Source organism: Ursus maritimus, unplaced genomic scaffold (genome assembly GCF_017311325.1).
Source record: "Ursus maritimus isolate PB19 unplaced genomic scaffold, ASM1731132v1 scaffold_33, whole genome shotgun sequence".
In the NCBI taxonomy this organism is placed as follows: Eukaryota; Metazoa; Chordata; class Mammalia; order Carnivora; family Ursidae; genus Ursus; species Ursus maritimus.
Window position 1 is genome coordinate 16,293,752 of NW_024425897.1, and position 18,729 is coordinate 16,312,480.

Here is an 18,729-nt window from a genome sequence, read left to right on the forward strand (position 1 = left end):
TTTTTAAAAAGATCTTATTTATTTATTTGTCAGAGAGAAAGAGAACACAAGCAGGGGAGGCAGCAAGCAGAGGGAGAAGCCCACTCTCCCTGCTGAGCAAGGAGGGATTCAATCCCAGGGCCCTGAGATCATAACCTGAGCCAAAACCAAGAGCTGGTTGTGAGTCACCGAGGCGCCCCTCTCCTTGTGCTTTTAATTCGGTGTATATACAGTATTATTCTGTTTGTGTGAATCTAGCAAATTTCAGCAATCACACACAGGGGATTTTGCATCATCTTTGCTTCCACTGACAACTGTAGTGCATTAAACATCACCAAGCAATATAAACTGTATTTATAAACTTGATATACAGGAATTTTTTTTGAAGTACTCCAACTGTTGATAGACAAGCCTTCCCAACTATTTACATAGCACATAGAAATCTAAAAAATCAAACATGAATATGCTGGGCCTTAAGCCACTTCCTAATAGTGGACATAAATTGAATACAATTTCAATGTCAAATGCACGTCTAAATCAGTTATTCAATGACATGTTTCAAACCAGAAAGGTGAATTCTTACTTTAACTGGACAAATGATTTAAAACCTTAAGAGAATAGAAAATAAATACTCCAAAGGCATGGACTCTTTCATGCAAATAATAATACTGTGGGTTTAATTATCTTAAATATGTCTATTATTCATTTTAGATTTTCCCAGAACTTAAAGGTGCTAACCCATTCAGGAAACTAGTTTGTCTCACACAATTCTAAGCTCAAATTCTAATGACATTTTTTTGGGGTTGAATTCTCTGTCTGACATCACATAATGACCCTGAGGGATGCTTTCTGAATTTTTTTTTTCCTGCTTTCTGGATTTTTGGTCAGTGGTGCCATAAGATGCGCTAACCCTGTTTATTCACTATGTTAAATATTCAGGTAATTTTAGTTCATTTTAATTTCCCTGTACATCATCAGATGTGCTGAGTGGCTGGTCTGTTGAGCTATGTGGCTCTGGACAGAACAGGCTTCTATAGTCAAAGTGAAGAAGTTGCCCCAAAGAGACTTACTTTTAGTGCATGTGTGTTCTGTGTTTTTTTCCCCTGGTGCATCTGGTCTTTATTTCTGGGGTCTTAGTTCTACTTTTCCTATAGTTCAGGCAGTGGGTAATAAGGCAACATATGCTTAGGGCAGACCCTCCACAGATGTTTTTGACTACTAATTGCGTCTAGCTTTGTCCCCCCAGCTGTCCAGGGAACACAGACATGGCACGCCAGAACTTCTGCCTGTTTCCTCCCCAGCTAGGCTTCCTCTAGTGCAATGCCTGCCCCTTCTTCCTCCCCCCCCTCCTTCCCCACCTCGTTCCAAAAAGGTTGGGAGTGGTTACACCTGTGCCCAGCCTAAATTTGCCTTAGGGGACCCTGCATCTTATTTTTCTCGCTGCTGCTTTGCCTCCTTTTTAGGGTTGTTGGTACTACATCCATCACTCGACACTGCCCTCTCTGGAATTTCAGCCCCTCAAGACTCATTAATTTAATCAGATCACCTAATTGGCACTGCAGTGGTAACGAGTGATAAAAAAACCCCGAAGCCAGTGGTTCTGGACTTTTTGCCTTTGTCAGAACTATCTGGGGACCTTGTTTAAAAGAAATGAGAAGCCCCCTTGTCCCCAAGTGTATTTGATTCCGCACGTGTGGGTTGGGGGAAGCAGGGGCTCAGCATGTGTATTTTTAACACCGTCCCGAGGGTGTTAAAAAGCTAAGTTGGACTACTTTAATGTGTGGTGTGGAAACAAGGAACGGGACAGGCTCGGGGGGCAATTTCGGGCCCTGCTTGTTTTCCATGTGACTTTCAGGCAGGTTGCGTTGTTCCTCTGTGCCTCCCCTTTCTCATCTTGATAATGGGGATAATTGGGCTGTTAGCCCATCGTGCGCATATGTGATAAAATATTAATGAAGCACTTAGCACAATGACTGGCACATAGTAAGTGCTCAGTAAAACTTAGCTATGATTATGTTTATGACTATATTATTATATAATAGTGTAGTGATAACAACATCATTAGTAACTTGATGAAATAGGCGTACGCTGGCATATAAGAAGTATCAACAAATGTCAGTTTTATCATTAGAAATATATACTATATAGTATACATACTATTATATTTCTGATTATATTATGTATTATCTGTCTATGAATTCCTATCTACGGTTTACGTCTGAATATATATTATACAGTATGTAAATATGCTACTGTATTCCAACATGTTTTGTTATAGCATAAATATTAAAATTATAATAATGGACTATGTGAGAAAGTTACCAGTGGGTCTGGCATCTAGTAAGTGCTCATTAAATCGGTGAAATCCCCCCCATTGTTTGTAATGTTCGTTAGCAATAGTAATGTAAAGAAAAGGAGAAGTGGCCAGCAGCCTTGAGGGCTTTTCCCCCAAGCCCTGTGCAGTGGGCATTTTTCCAAAGAGGGAGTTGGGCTTGGTTCCAGTATCCCTGGGGGACAGCCCAGACTGGTGGGTCCTGTCTGCTTTGGCCTGAGGGATGCCACCCTCACGGATCTGGGGTGGGGAGAGGAGGAAGGGTGCCATCTCCCAGGCCTCCAGCCCCCAGCAGGGAATTTGCCTGTGGATGCAAATCGGTCGGTTACTTGAGACGTGAGCGAGTCAAATCATTCTCTCCCCTGTCAGCTGGCCCCTCCGAGTGCCAGGGGATGTTATGACAATGGTCGCCCTGGCAACTGCGGGAAGGCGTCGGGCAGCTGGCTGGGCCCCACCACAGCCCTGGGAACTCAGAGCCTTGGCTGCAGAGCCGGAGCCCCGGTTCTGAACGAGCAGAGCCCGCTGGAAAAGGGGTTGGGACTTCCTGGGAGAGGCCTGGCCCTCCCCCCAACTCTGATGAGCCACCCAGAAAAATGTCCCGGGGACTGACTGCGTGCCAGGCACTGCTCTGCACGCTGGGGGCCAAGCCTGTGCTGCTCTTTGGAGCTGGCATTCTGATGGGTGTGTGTGTGTGTGTGATGGTGCTGATGGGGGGCGTAACCATGGAAACCAATCAACAGGATCATTTGTGGGCTAAGGATAAGTGCTACTGAGGAAAAAAGCAGGGTGGTGTGATGGTGACACAGGGAGGGGGAGAGCGGTTGGGAAGGGGTGGCACCCGAAGGGTAGGAAAGTGCCATTTGTGTCTGCAGCTGGAGGAGAGAGCTCTGGGCAGGAGGAAGAAGTGCAGAGGTGGGGGCGCTGTGGGTTCACGGCTTCAGCTCTGCTCCGAGCCCATGCCTGCCTGCCGGAAGGCAGGGTCGGTGGGGTGTTTGCCCACAGGCAGCCCTGAGGGGGGACAGGGCGCTGTGGAGTCTGCCTCTTCATCTGTAGGATTGTAAGGCTAGTTATGCCCCATTTCCGAGCCTCAGTTTCCTCATGTGTAGAATGGGTGGGAGGTGAGTCCCTCACAGGAGGGATGATTTGTGACACATCACTTAGAAGATCCTCAGTCTGCTCTGCCCTCCCTTCCAGCTTTCATACATTCTGCTTTAGCTTTTTTTTTTTTTTTTTTTTTTTTTTTTTTTAAATAGTATCTAAGGGACACCTGGCTGGCTCAGTTGGGAGAGCATGTGACGCTTGATCTTGGGTTGTGAGTTTGAGTCCCATGTTGGGTGTAGAGATTACTTAAAAAATTTAAACAAAACAAAATAGCACCTAAGCAGTGATGGTTTGGGGCTCAGCAAACTGGACCCCAGGGGCTTGCCCGTAAGTCTCAGGGTTTATCTTGGTTTGGATTTTCAGTGAAAAGTTCCCCATTTCACATTAGAGATTTCAGACATGATTATTTATAGTTCTGTCACATGTCTTGACTTTAAACATTTTTTTTGTTGTTTATGCTGCTAAATTTACCATCATGCTAATACGGAGTACAGTAATAAGGCACTGAGGATGCTCAGATCCAGGAGGGTCTGAAAAATTTTTCCATCTGTGGTGGAAGGTGCCAGGCTGCCCCCTGGTGTGCAGTTGGAGAACTACATATCTGGGTTCCTTCTCTCCCAAGACTCCTGGGATCCTTCCCACCCCAGGCCCAGAGACCTTGTTTTGCACCCGGGAACGGGCAAGGCAAGGGCAGGTGGGGGGCTCAGCATGGATGTGCTATTTCCAGGAGCCCTGCGTTTCTTCACTTGAAGGTGGAACCTTTGGACCTTTTGCAGTTCAGCTCTGCATGGACTTGAATTGAGGATGACCTAAAAATAAATTAGGACACCTGGCAGGGTGAGGACATACAAAGACCCATTTCCAATTGTGCTTCTCAACCTTGACCTCTAGGCCATTTGGACCCTGTGTTTCCGCAGAGAGCTATCGCGAAGAGGGCACATGACTGGGAACCAGACCCCGAGTTCAAATCCTGACCTGGTGCTGCGTTAGTCCTGTGACCTTGGCAGGATTCCAATGGCTCTGAGCCTCAGTTTCCCATCTGTAGCATGCCAGTACCAGTCTAACACCCACTTCAGCATTGCTGCAGTGCTCTTGTAAGGCAGTATCCTTGAAACCATTGTGGAAAGTAATTTATTTAGTGACGTAGGGGGATTCAGCTTCATCGCTGACATTCCCAGAGTGTGGTGGTCAGTGCCTTTCAAACCCTCTGGGGTGAAGAGCCAGCTTTTTTGTTTTCCTGGCACTTTGTAGCCATTGCTTTTCTGAAGTATGATAAAACGATTTAGTGGGAAAATGAAGGGGACCGAATATCCAAACAAAATACAAGCCTCACTTTGAAGATATTAGATTCAATGGACGGAAAAGCACTGTGTCAAATAGCTATCAGAGTAACTAAATGCTCTCGATTTCTGTACGAATCTGAAGGAGCCTGGCCTTCACGGCCTTCAGAGCACGTGTCTTCAGGCCACACTAGAATAACTGAACAGCCCTGCCCTGTGGCAGGGAGGATGTGTGATTGATTTTGTATAACTCGCTCTTGGTATTTAGACAGCACCTTGAAACACACACATATACATGAACACACGCAGAGTAAATGAATGAATGGCAGGTCTTGCTTCTCCTAGAATAAACACAGAACTCCCATCATTCTCATCCTGTGATCATGACAAGTTGCTCTCTATGAGACTGTTCTCTTAATTTTGCATCCTTGGTGCTTGTGCTGAAGTCTGGGTGCTCTTCTGTTCTGGCTCCTCTCCTCTGGCCTCGTGATTCGTGTCTGTATGTCTGTCTCGTCTGCCCCTCTGGGAGCCCCTGCAGGCCTGGATGGGTGCAGACTGCTCTTTGAGTTCCCAGGGCCCTGGACAGAGTCTTGTCCCTTGGAGCCACGCAGTGAGTGCCTGCCGCCCGCGGGAGCCCACCGGGAAGGGAGCCGCTCCCCCTAGTTCCAGAACTAGGTTTCTGTCCCGGTTTTATTGTCCAAGGATCACGATGCTTAAGCTTGTTGGAGAAAGAGGAAGCTTCTATGTAAAATTATCTGATACCTTGCAGAGCAGCTAAAGCTCTATGGCCCTCAGTCTCCTCATCTGTAAAATGGGGATATCTCTGGGGTTGCAAAGGTTAAATGAAATAATGTATATGAAATGTTTAGCAGAATACCTGATATTATATTTATATGTATATATATATACACACACACACCCACACACACACATATATACACACACACTATATACTTACTATATAAAATATATACTAAGTATAACATATATATAGTAATATATAGTTTAGTTATATATAATTATCAAATGTATAATATAGGATCATACATAAACTTTTATATACAAACTTATTTAATGAAATGGTTGACACTGTACATATATATATATATATGAGATATATATATCATGTATATATCAGGTATTGTTTAAGTGCTTTATATACATGATTTCATGTAATCTTCATATATGTGGTGTCTGTATGAACTGTTCACAGCTAGCATTGTTGCATGCATTAAAAATGAACTGCAGGGACGCCTGGGTGTCCTGTTGGTTAAGCGTCTGCCTTTGGCTCAGGTCATGATCTCAGGACTCTGGGATTGAGTCCTACAGTGGGCTCCTTGCTCAGCAGGGAGTGTGCTTCTCCCTCTGCCCCTCCCCCTGCTTGTGCTCTCTCTCTGACAAATAAATGCATAAAATCTTAAAAAAAAAATGAACTGCAGTAAAAATCTAGAACTTATTTTAATGAATTGGCTGACATTGGCCGTGTCCCACATGTCTTAGTTGTTGGTAAGTGTCTGAGTTTCATGAGGTTTGTAACTAATTATCCTATAAGTCATTCCAACTTAGAGAAAAATTATAAGATATATATGCACAGAAATAAGCAAATAAATCTCCCCTATGGTAACCCAGAGATGCACTTTAACTTTTAACTTTTTCTGAACTTTAAATGGGGGCAGTAGTTGGACCTACATCACAGTGTCGCTGTGCAGAGTGAATACACAATTGATCAAAAGTGTTTATCACAGTGTTTGGCTGGGGGAGAACCCCTGTTCGCTGCCAGCTGCGATTATTCGACGCCACTAGTGTTGGGCACCTGGTGGGGGAAGCCGCCGATTCCCGGGAGAATATGTCCCATTTGGGGAGTATTCCTCGATCTCTACCTAGTCCAGCTTCAGGGCAGTTTTCTGGTTTTTTCCCTGCTCAGATTAGCTGTGCTGTTGTCCTGAAAAGTGACTCTTGTTCTCTTTTTGTCTCGAGGGGAGCCCCGGTCCTGTGGCTTCCCTCCCTGCCTTTCTTCCTTACTCCATCTGCTTCTTGAACCCATCTCTCTCTCTCTCATCCTAATGCATCATAGTGGAGGTGCCCCTTGATTCTTGGTTCCTGGCAGATGTAGGTCCAGTCTCCGGGTGATGCTGGAAACACCTCCCGGAATTCAAGCATTCCCTCCACAGACAGTCAGGACACGGTGTTTGTGTCAGAGGAGGGCTCAGCCTGCCTTCTGCACAGACAGCATCTCCTGTGATGTCTCGGCAGGCCTGTGAGGAAAGGTGGTATATGCCCATTTTACAGATAAGAAAGTAGAGGCTCAGGGAGTGGATATAACCTGCCAAAGCCTTGAAACTGGGGTTTAGAAGCTCATTTCTCCCACAATACCTGGAAGCTTTCCCAGGATGAGGGAGGGGTCCACGCCCGACTTTGGCTTTCCCGCTCAGTGGGAAGGACGCGTGAGCACCTCAGTGCAGCATCCACAACTCCCAGGTGTGGAGGGAGTTTGGGCTCCTGCCCTGGCTCCCCAGCTTCAGTAGTTTTGTGGATCTGGGTACGTGATTTAACCTCTTGACACCTCAGTTTTCTTGTTCTCGGAATGGGCTCAGAGTAGCAGCCTCACAGCCAGCATTGTCGCGTGGATTAAAAACGAACGGACACATTCAAAGCACTCGTCCCACTGCCCCAGGCTCACGGCAAGTGTTTAGTAAATGGTGGCTGCTCTCGTGGCTATTATTCCTGAAAATGCTCGATCAGAGCCGACAAAGGCGCCCCCAGCAGCCATCACAGAATGGCTCACATCCTGGGCTTTTGACCCCGGTATCAAAGGAATCCCTCATGCAGAAGATTAAAAAGAATGAGTTAGATCTCTATGAACTATCAGGGAATGATGCCCGAGGCTTGCTACTGAGTGAAAGAAGTAAGATACAATTTATGTGAAAAAAACAACCCTGCACATCCTACTATGCTGCAGAGTTTACACACCCACACACATGCACACACGCGCACACAGGCACACACACACACGCATACACACGCACACACACATGTACACACACACATAGGTGTGGACATACACAGAGGCATAGAAAAAGGTCTGGAAATATGGACACCAAACTAGTCTCAGTGGTTACGTCCAGCATTAGAGGGAGTGGACCGAGGGAGCTTATCTGAAATGGTCGAGCTTTTTCCACAAGGAAAAGATATACATGTGCTTGTTAAATAATTAAGGTTAAAATAAAGTTACCTTTTCTGCAATATTGTGGCCTTGGAATCAGATTGGGATTGAATCTTAGCTCTCTCCTTACTAGCTGTGTGATTGTGAACAAATGGCTTAACTTCTCTGTGCCTAATTTCTCCATCCGTAGAATGTAGATCTTAACAGCACCTAGCCCCTGGGAATGTGTGGATACATGGACATGATGTGTGGTAGCCCTTCGGCCTGGGCTTGGCACGTGGAAGTGCTCAGTAATGGTACTTTTAATTCTACTCTTATTCTCATTTCATCGATGCTTCCAAATATAGAATTCCAATGTGTTTGTTATTAGCCAATTATAATGCAAGGAAAAAAACTGTGATAAATGTTATAATGGAGTAGGTAAAAAGAAAATGCCAGGGAAGATTTGATAAGGACTTGCTGGAGAAGGTGACGTTTGAGACGGACTTTGGAGAGAAAGTCAGACTTCTAGGAGTTGATGGGGTGGTCCATCAGTTAGCGGTGCATCTCAGTAATGCTGCATAACAAACGACCACAAACACCTTAGCTGCAGACAACATAAACATTTGTTGACCGTGCTATCTGGGGATCAGTTGCAGATTCCTGGCTCTTCTGATCTTGGCTGGGCTCACTCACCGCCAACAGCCGGGCAACACTTGGCCGTTGCCTGAGCTGAGCTGGCCGGCTTTGGGGATGTCTAGGAAGACTTCGCGTTGCTCCACATGGTCCCTCCTCCTTCAGTTGATTAACCCACTAGCCTGGACACATTCTCATGGACATGGCAGATCCCAGGCAGCAAGTAGAACCATGCAAAGCCTCTTTCTATTGGTTGTTGCAAGAAACTTCGCCAACTGATCGGAGGGTTGTGGGCACAGACTCTGCGTCATTTGTGAGTTGATTGTAAGGGCACATTGCAAAGGGTATGGAGGCAGGAGGCAGAAAGGAATCGGGGCATCTTTACAATCTACCACAGGTGGGTATAGAAATGACTTCTAGATGGGGGAGCCTGAGCAAAATCATAGAGGGGAGACATTTGAGGTGATGTGTTTAGTGAATCGCCTGGAAATGAAGGAGATATGGACTACAGCTGAGCCCCCATAATGTCTGAGTTTGAATGTTATTCTATAGAACAGTGTTTCCCCGACTCATTAGTTTGACACCACCATTGTGCTTTTTACTGTATCTGTGTATGTTCTTTTTTTTTTTTTTAAGTATTTTATTTATTCATTTGAGAGAGAGACAGAGAGAGCACGAGTAGGGGAGAGGCAGAGGGAGAGGGAGAAGCAGACTCCCCACTGAGCTGGGAGCCCAACCACGTGGGGCTTGAGCCCAGGACCTGGAGATCACGACCTAAGCCGAAGGCAGACACTTAACCATCTGAGCCACTCAGGCGCCCCCTGTGTATGTTCTTGAAACCAACTTAATCTTTAAAAACATACATGTATTCAAAAATAAACATTATACAACTATTGTAATGGAAAACTAGTATCACTTTGCCACGAATGGAAGGCAGTCAAGAAAATTAACACAATAAAAACAGTAGTATCATGGGATGCCTTTGGCTTAGTCTGGATCTCAGGGTCCTGGGATCAAGTCCCATGTCATTGGGCTCCTTGCTCAGCAGGGAGTCTGCTTTTCCCTCTGCCCTCTTTCGCTCCCTCTGCTTATGTTCTCTCTCTCCGACTAATAAAATCTTTAAAAAAAATCAAAAACTGTGGTGTCATTACATCGTGCTCACTGTTGTTACCTTCCCAAGGCTATGAGTCTGTGTCCTGCTCTCTGTTATAGAGATCAGAACATGCAAGGTGTTAAAGACATAGCATCACTGGACAGAGACTGTCTCCTTGATATATGGTCAGAGGGCTGAAGAGAGATTTGGAGGGAGAACAGGCTTACTATGTGACCCATTGTCACTCAATGCCATGCCTCAAGTTACGAGTGTGACCCCCACTTGGGAGATCTATTCAAGAATGGGTGTTTGAGCAGCGTTGTGGCTCCCTGGTTCCTGCCATTTAGCATCAGGGCTTAGTCTGGGTTTTCAATCTTCGGTGACAATGCAGCTTTAATTAAAAGTATGAGAGACTGGGGCACTTAGCTGGCTCAGTCAGGGGAACATGTGACTCTTGATCTCAGGGTTGTGAGTTCATGCCCCACGTTGGGTGTAGAGAGTACTTAAGTAAATAAAAACATAAAAAAAATAAAGGTATGAGAGACACGATGTTACTGGGTTTCTTTGACACTGCTTTCTTCGTTTCTTTAAGTCAAGAAACCACATTGTTTTTATGTCAAGAAACCACAGTCTTATTTCTTTTGCCGTATTTGAAATCCAACATGGGCATATATAGGCATAGAATAATAAGCAGTAAAACTTTATTTATTTAGGTGAAAAGCCCGAGGAAGACAGTAAAAATCCCAAAAATTATAGATATTGTAAATAAAATAAGCATGTATTACTTTTAAGCAATTTCTGTAGGTTGCTTAGATTTAAATCCTATGGTTTTTAGATTCAAGATTTAAATAATGAATTAGGAAGGCAGTTTTTAGTTTAATCCAACTAAAAGTACCTTTCTTTGCAGTATAACTTTGTACATTTTAAATGTTGGTGAAAGGATACATTTGCTCTTTAAAGAATATATATTTTGAAACATTAATTTTAATTTATCAGAAAGACTTTTTCTGGTACTGAGAGTTAGTAAACTTGGGGCATAACCCCTCCAAGGACACTGTGGCGAATGCTTGTGAGTTTATGGGGCATAAGTTCACTACTCAGCGTTCAGCACCACTTTGCATAATAATCCCTTTTAACTCTCCCCACAATCCTGTGAAGTAGGTACACTTTAACCTTCAGTTTCCAGGTGAGAAAACCGAGATTTAGAGCAGTTTTGAAACTTGCTTGAGGTCGTTCGGCTGCTGAGGAGTGCAGTGGGGATTGGAGCCCAGGTTAACCTGATTCTGGTGCCCAAGGTTCTAGCCCCTCTCTGTTGCCGCCTCTTACTCCAACATGCTGGCATGGATCAAAAAAAATTAAAGACTTATATAGTAGAGTCCTCTTTCTCTGGTTCTATATGTGTTCTTTTATTTTTTGCAATTACTGATAAGGCTTCAACTTAAATCAGTGCAAAGGAAGCAAGCCTGCTAGGCACGCTTACTGCCAGTAAGAGAAGGCATGATCTCGGGGTCTGAGAGATCCATTTTGCTGTTAATTGCAGAGGTTTCTTTTCTGCGTGGCGAAGAAAGTTATAATTCTGAGATCTCTTTTGTCCTGAAACTTACTAGAGTAGATAGAGTGGTAACTGTGGGAGACAGGATTCATATCTAAATCTACCTTGTTTTGGGACGTTGATATAGTATTCTGTCCTGCGGATGTGCTGTAATGCATTCATACTTAATTTTTTGGTTCATGTACCTTTTTATTTTTTTAAAGATTTTATTTATTTATTTGAGACAGAGAGAGAGCCAGGGGTTGGGGGCAGAAGGAGAGGGAGAAAGAGTCTTAAGCAGACTCCATGCTGAGCCCCCCATGGGGCTCAATCTCACCACCCTGAGATCCCCACCTGAGCTGAAGCCAATAGTCGGACACTTAACCCACTGCACCCCCCAGGCACCCCTCAGTGAATGTACCTTTTTTTTTTTTTTTTAAAGATTTTATTTATTTATTTGACAGAGACAGCCAGCGAGAGAGGGAACACAAGCAGGGGGAATGGGAGAGGAAGAAGCAGGCTCCTAGCAGAGGAGCCCGATGTGGAACTCGATCTTAGAACGCCGGGATCACTCCCTGAGCCGAAGGCAGATGCTTAACGACTGCACCACCCAGGCGTCCCCAGTGAATGTACCTTTTTAAACATTATTTTCCAGGGGCGCCTGGGTGGCACAGTGGTTAAGCGTCTGCCTTCGGCTCAGGGCGTGATCCCGGCGTTTTGGGATCGAGTCCCACATCGGGCTCCTCCGCTAGGAGCCTGCTTCTTCCTCTCCCACTCCCCCTGCTTGTGTTCCCTCTCTCGCTGGCTGTCTCTATCTCTGTCAAATAAATAAGTAAAATCTTTTAAAAAAAATAAACATTGTTTTCCAGATTTTATTTTTAAGTTGTCTCTGCACCCAACGTGGGGCTCAAACCCACAACCCCAAGATCAAGAGCCATGCACTCCCCCTCCTGAGCCAGACAGGCGCCCCAACACACATAGAGGTTTAAAAATATAAATATAATCATAGTATATGCTGTCTTCACAGATTGCTTTTTAACTGAATATGAAAATCTTGGAGATTTTCCCCAGTTAATATGTATCAATCTACCTTTTCGAGTTTTTAAAATTATTGTGCCACAGTAACGAGCCAGCCTTTATCCCATGTACATACATATATAAGTGTTTCTGTAGGGTGGCTTCCTAAAAGTGAGACTATTAAAATGTTGAGACAAAAATCAAATTGCCCTCGGGTGGTATTCTCAATGGTTTCTCTCATTCTTGCTGACGCTGGATAGTATTGGTGTGAAAGAAATGTTGCCAAGCCCATCTAAACATTTTTTCCATTAATAAGCAGGTAATAACATATACCTTGTATTTTCTAATTTTGCTGTAGAGAAGAAATAGAGAAAATCTCTATCAATGATCTTAATATTTATTAATAATCTCATTAATAATCTTAATAATTATTCATCCACCTAATCGTAATCACCTGTAATCTTACTATCAGAGATAGCCACTGCTCATATTTTGTTATATGCCCTCCCAAAGCTTTTTCTGTGCATCTATACACATACAGCTTTATAAATTTTTAATGCATTATTTGTACACTATAAATAATATACATATTTTATACATTATTTTTAATGATATGCCATCATACAGATATGCTGTAATGTACTTGCATCATCCCCTATTGTTGAAGAATTGGATTGTTTTCAATTTTTTGTGGCTACTTTCAATTTAGAGCAAAGCTTTGTAAATATTCTTAATTATTTCTTTAGGATAAAACCCTACAGCAGCACTGTCCTTAGAAACACATTGTAAGTGACAGATGGGTGCCAAATGCTGTTAGTTTTTACGGAACTAGTTTTCCTTTCTTGTGTCATGGCATCTCTTCATAGGATGAGTTCTTGTCCAACTCATTCTAAAAGTATTCATGAATTTGTGAATATTTGCATGTGAATTAAGATTCACATAGTACAAAAGGATTTCAATGAAATGTTTCTCTGCTGTACTTTTCATCTCTTTGACTTATTTATTTTATAACTGAAGTTTGTACCTCTTCTTCCCCTGAAAAGTACAGCATTGGGAATATAGGCAATACCATTGTAATAACTTTGTATGGTGACAAATGTCACTATGCTTATCTGCTTCTGGTAGTGAGCACTGCAAAATGTATATAATTGTTGAATCACTAGGTTGTACTCTTGACACTAATATAATATTGTATGTTGACTCTGCTTCAATTAAAAATAAAAAAAATAAAAACAAACAAAAAAATATTTCCTCCACCCCTCTTCCCCACCCCCCTCTTCCCTTCCCTAGAATATTAGAAATCCTCCCAGAGAGTGTCGGCCTTTACAAAGATACATAAACGTAGACATTGTGTGGGAGAGTATTTCTATGTATCAACACATCTCGGAGATCGTTCTGTGTCAGTACATAGCACGCTTCGGCGTTTTATTTTATAGCTGCGTAGAGTTCCCTTGTGTGTATGTACCTGCATTTATGAGTCTCCTGCTGATGGACCCTCAGGGTGTTTTCAATCTTTTGCCATTGCCACTAGAACTGTAGGAAATACTCTTTTACAGTCATCTTGCCCTGGACGGCACCTCTAGGTGAGTTCCTGGAAGTGGAATCCTTGGGTCCAAGGATCGGTGCAGTGGAAATATACATGATTGCAGCCAAAAGGCCCCCCAAGAAAGTGGCACCCCTGTGTACCCCTCCTCCCTGCAGTTAAACCAGTCTTTAAAATAGGGGTTGGTTGGGGTTCGGGCGGGGAGGGTGCCGTGGGGAGATGCTGGCTTATCCTCCCGTGGCCGTGCCTCTGAGACCCGCCCTGTGTCCTCATCTGTGTCTCCACAGAGCAAGCTGGTGAAGTACTTCAGCCGTCAGCTGTCCTGCAAAAAGAAGGTGGCCCTTCAGGAGCGCAACGCCGAGCTGGACGGCTTCCCCCAGCTCCGGCACTGGTTCCGGATCGTCGATGTGCGCAAGGAAGTCCTGGAGGTGACCGGAGATGGCCCCCTGCTCCCTGCCCCTAACCGGCCAGAAGCCAGCCCCTCGCACAGCGGGTTTTTGCCTATGCCCGGCACATAGTAGGCCCTCCATTAATATGTGTTGGATGCGGGCTCAGAGGATCTCTGATGCTGTCCAAGTGGGTTGTTAAGAGTACGGCTCTACTCTCGGTTGGACCCTCTTTCAGCTCTGCCACTCATTTAGCTCAGTCACCTTGGCCGAGTCACGCTACCTTTTAGACCGGGGCTGTCCAGCCGAACTTCTGCGATGATGGAAATATCTTATATTTATTCTGTCTGATGCAGAGGCTGCCAGCCCCAGGGAGCTCTTGAATGCTTGAATTGTGATTAGTGCATGCGACTGATGAACTGAATTATTAATTGTATTTAATGTTAATGCATGCGGCCAGTGGCCACCTTATGCGACACACTTACTGGGAGCATTAGTTTTCTCATCTGTTAAACGGGGGTAATGATTGTCTCCTCTTCTGAAGTAGCTAGAATGATACAATGAGATGGTCCATCTAAAATGTTCTGCTCACCTTTGGGCACCTAATAGCATTCAGCAAATGTCAGCTTGTAATTTTTGTTGAAAGCTTTGGAAGTAACAGGAGTGGACCACATCCTTAAAATCCCAAGGATAGTGAGGTTTTCCTACCCTCTTGGGTCCCAGGTCCCCACTGTTTGCAGTGACCAGTCCAGTCCTTCCTAACAACACCGGTCACTGAATATTCGGGGCCAGGAGTTGTCCTAAGGGCTTTACACCCAGGATCTCAACTGTTGAGACTATTCAGATGCTCACAATGGTCTTTTGAGGTGGGGACAATTACCCCATTGTGCAGAGCAAGAATCAGGCTCAGAGATGAAGGGACTTCCTTCCGCTGATAGTGAGTGGATGGAGCTGGCAGGAGAATGCAGCTCAGAAGGACTCTGGAGCAGGTGGGAAGCATTGTGCTTTCTCCTCCTTTTTCTGTTGCTGGGGACTCGCTGAGCTGGGTAGACAAGGGGGTGCCCCCTTGCCTGCAGGACCAAGTGCTGTTTCTCACGCTGCACCCTTCTTCTTGCTTGAAGAGGCCCGGAAGACCGTCTTCCACTTTTGTGTTTTTCAGACTTTGACCTCTATGTGAACTCGCCTGAACCCACCAGATCCTGAGCTAGACGGAGGACCCACCTGTTCCTCCATCCCCGCACCCCCACCCCATGTGTGCGCACTAGATGGTGTATGATTCTATGTTCATTTCATTCCCAGGATGGAGATTTCATGTGAATAGCCTCAAAATGAAAGGTCACATATAGCTACAGGCAGTATATTTTATTTGCACGGGCCAATCCACTTTTTAGAGGCTTTTGGGACCATTTATTTATCAAGCAGGGTGAATACATAGACACAATCTTCTCAGCCAGGGGTTGAAACCTGGTGGCCCCAAAGGTGTTCTGATGTATTTGATGCACAGACATTTTTTTTTGTCCGATATAGTATTTGCAAAACATTTTTTGAGCCAACATCTAAAAGCTTAAAGAGTGTGCATAAAAACCCCCCAGATCTCTGGCTTCTCTCTAAAAAGCCGAATTGCTGAACACCCTGAGCTGGATTCCCATCTGGTGGCAATGACCTGATTTCTGCTGCCCCTTCGGATCCTGCAGGCTCCTGCTAGTTAGCAGTTTTGCTCATTTTCCTGGCTTGCAGATGCCCCAGCTCTGGCTCTTACCTTAGTCTGTCAGAATCCTGAGTCCACCAACCAGGGGATGGGGAGGAACTGGGGTTCCAGCTCTCTGCCTGAAGTTCCCTCATGAGTCCACCAGAGGTCCCCTTTCTGAGGAGGAACCAGCAGTAGGGGGAAGGCTGCAAAGTGACAGCCTTGGTTCAAACTTACTTGCTGTGGGACCCTGGGCAAGTGAGCTAACCTCTCTGAACTTTAGTGTTCTAATTATCAACTAATGATGATGATGAAAGTACTACCCAAGAAAAGCGCTTAAAACAGTGTGCCATCCATTTCATTTCTCGTTTACTATTATCATTTTATTGAACGGAAGCACATCTGCTCGGTTAGTCTGGGTTTCTTCAGGCTTTGTCCATTTTTTATGTTGTTATTACTTTTGTGATTTTTTTCTGTGACCCCAAATTTCAGTGAAAATTTCAGTGGGGAGTAAATGATAGGATTAAAAGGCACAAGTAAACCCTGCAGCAAAGAGGGGAATTCTTTTAGGTTGTGAATGAGTTCCTCTAATGTGATTTGCTTTGTACCTTCTGATCCCGGACCATCTCTTTTCTTCAAGTGGGCTTTACGAGCCATGTGTCTCTATTTGAAAAAAGCTCTAAATGACTCAAGTATTGTTTTCTCCTGCTCCGTGCCCTAGTAAGTTGGAAAGGCACTGATTTGGCTTCCTGGCTTTTGCCCTGCATCTGTTTTGAGGTGGGGAAAGAAGTTTTCCTCCTTCTGGTTGCCAGTTTAATGTCTGTGTATTGGGGATTGTGGGGAGGGGGGAAGGTGTCTGATTTTGTTGTAATACACAGATATAGCCACAAGAGGGCAGAAGTATCCCACAATATTGTCCTAGAATCTCTAGGTATCTAGTATCTAAAATTCTTATTTAAATAATATATGTAAAAACACTGGATACCATTTAGCTGTTATAAATGAAGGCTCTCCGTTTTATATACATACATGGATGTAGATGCATAAATATGCATAAATGCATAAAGATGCATAAATATCAAAGTTTGACCAATTTCAAGGTGTATCTATATTATGGGGTCCAGGGACACATCGTTTTGGGAAAGGGGGTTGGTGGCTGCTGGTGGTGGTGAAGGGACATTTATAGCTGGAAATCCCACCTTTTCTGTTCTCAGCCCATCTCTCCAGAGGCGTCCCTGTCCCCACACCCTGCTATACCCCAGCCTTACCACTTGTCTTAGAAAGCACAGCCTTGCCCTGTGGGGCTCAGACACAAATCCAATTTCATTTCCAGCACTGCGCTACCCATAGGGTTCCAGCTTATCGCCCCTTAGGGTTCCTAAACCCCCAGTCTAGACTCTAGAATGTGTGGCTGGGGACGACAGCCATCAAGAGACTTGGGCTATCCAGTTTGCTCTGCTCCAAGTTCACCCTGTACTGGGGACAAGCCAAGCTAAGCAGGAGGCACAGAGGGCCATCCAAAGACGAGGAGAGTGGAGACTGCCCATAAGGAGTTCAGAAGGTACAAGGGGAACAGATAATTAACTACCACCATCCACTGAGCACTGGCTGTGCTAACAATAGGGGCTACCCTACAAAATATGTGCACTTAAGACTCCCATTGTACAGGTGAATAAAGTGAGGCTCAGAGAGGGTAAGTGACTTGCGTGAGGCAATGAGTGGCAAAGCTGAGATTCAAACCCGGGCCTGTTTGACCCGGGAGTCAGAGACCCAACAGGTCCGTCCAGCGGCCCTCCACACAGGGCCCGGTGTTCCGCTAAGTACCGCTAGAGGGCAGTGTGGAGGCTTAGCCCGCTCTCCTTCCCTCCGGGCCCCGGAGGTGTGTTTACCATCCTTTCTTCCCTCCTCTAGGAAATCACCCCCGGCCAGCTGAGTCTGGAGGACCTCTTGGAGATGACAGATGAGCAGGTGTGTGAGACCGTGGAGAAATACGGAGCCAACCGGGAGGAGTGCGCCCGTCTCAATGCCTCCCTGTCCTGTCTCCGGAACGTCCACATGTCAGGTGAGCAGGCCCTGGGGATGGAGACTTGTCCCCAACACATCGGCCTCGGTTCCTCCAGATTTCTGTGCCTGCGCTGCAGGCCAGGATGAGCCAGTCAGCTTTGGATGGTAAACACCGCTCACGAGCAGAGAAAAGAGGGGATTCGGGAGCCAGAAGTGGTGAGGGCCGCTCTTGGAAGCTTGTGCTCAAAGGAGTGCTGCGGTGTAGGGCATTTGGTTCTGGGTAATAAGGGCCCAGCTATGGAAATCCAAGTTGTGCCTGGGTGATCTTTGTACCTTAGACATTCTTAAATGCCTTTGCGTTTTGGGTCCACATCCAATTATATAAACAATAGACATTCATACCATTGTCGTTTTGGTAAGAAGTTTTGGTGTAATTCTTCCAGGCAAATGGGTATGTGCATCCTAGTTTTAAACAATAGAATTAGGATTATCCATGTGCATTTTGAGACTCCCCCCCCCCCCATCTAATTAAATAACCTCTGTGACTTGTTTTATCAGCTTGGGGTCCAAATTGTTACGAAAAACAAAATTCAACCAGATCAATTGGAGAGCAGTTGTGAATGGGGCGGAATCCCTTCTAACAGGGAGAGAAGTTGCACAGGAGAAGTTTTTTATAGGCAGGAGAGCGGGGCAAGGGAGTTATTAGCAAAACAAAAGAAAGGATTGTTTCCTGAGAGGTTAAAACTAATTAAGTCTGGGTTTGCTGTCTTGTGGGGGTGAATGACTCCATTTTGGGAATTATTTTTTTAGTAGGCCCCAGCGCGGGGCTTGAACTCACCACCCTGGGCCTGTTTTTTTTCTTTTTTCACATCATCTTTCTTTGATCTTTCCCAATAATTGCTCAAACTCCTGTTTGCCTTTATTAGCAGGACATCACATATCATCCTCTTGAGGCTGCCTGCTTCTCTCTAGCTTCATGATTTCCCCACAAATTCTGG

General features: G+C 45.0%; 1 protein-coding gene across 1 annotated transcript in view; it reads left to right on the forward strand.

The window, feature by feature from the left end:
- The window catches only part of KSR2 (kinase suppressor of ras 2), a 391,016-nt gene that overhangs the window by 66,860 nt on the left and 305,427 nt on the right, over nt 1-18,729 (forward strand). Inside the window, exons 2-3 of the mRNA XM_040619875.1 lie at nt 13,942-14,082; nt 17,639-17,789. Coding sequence (XP_040475809.1) covers nt 13,942-14,082; nt 17,639-17,789 — 292 coding nt within the window. The remainder of the gene's footprint in view (nt 1-13,941; nt 14,083-17,638; nt 17,790-18,729) is intronic.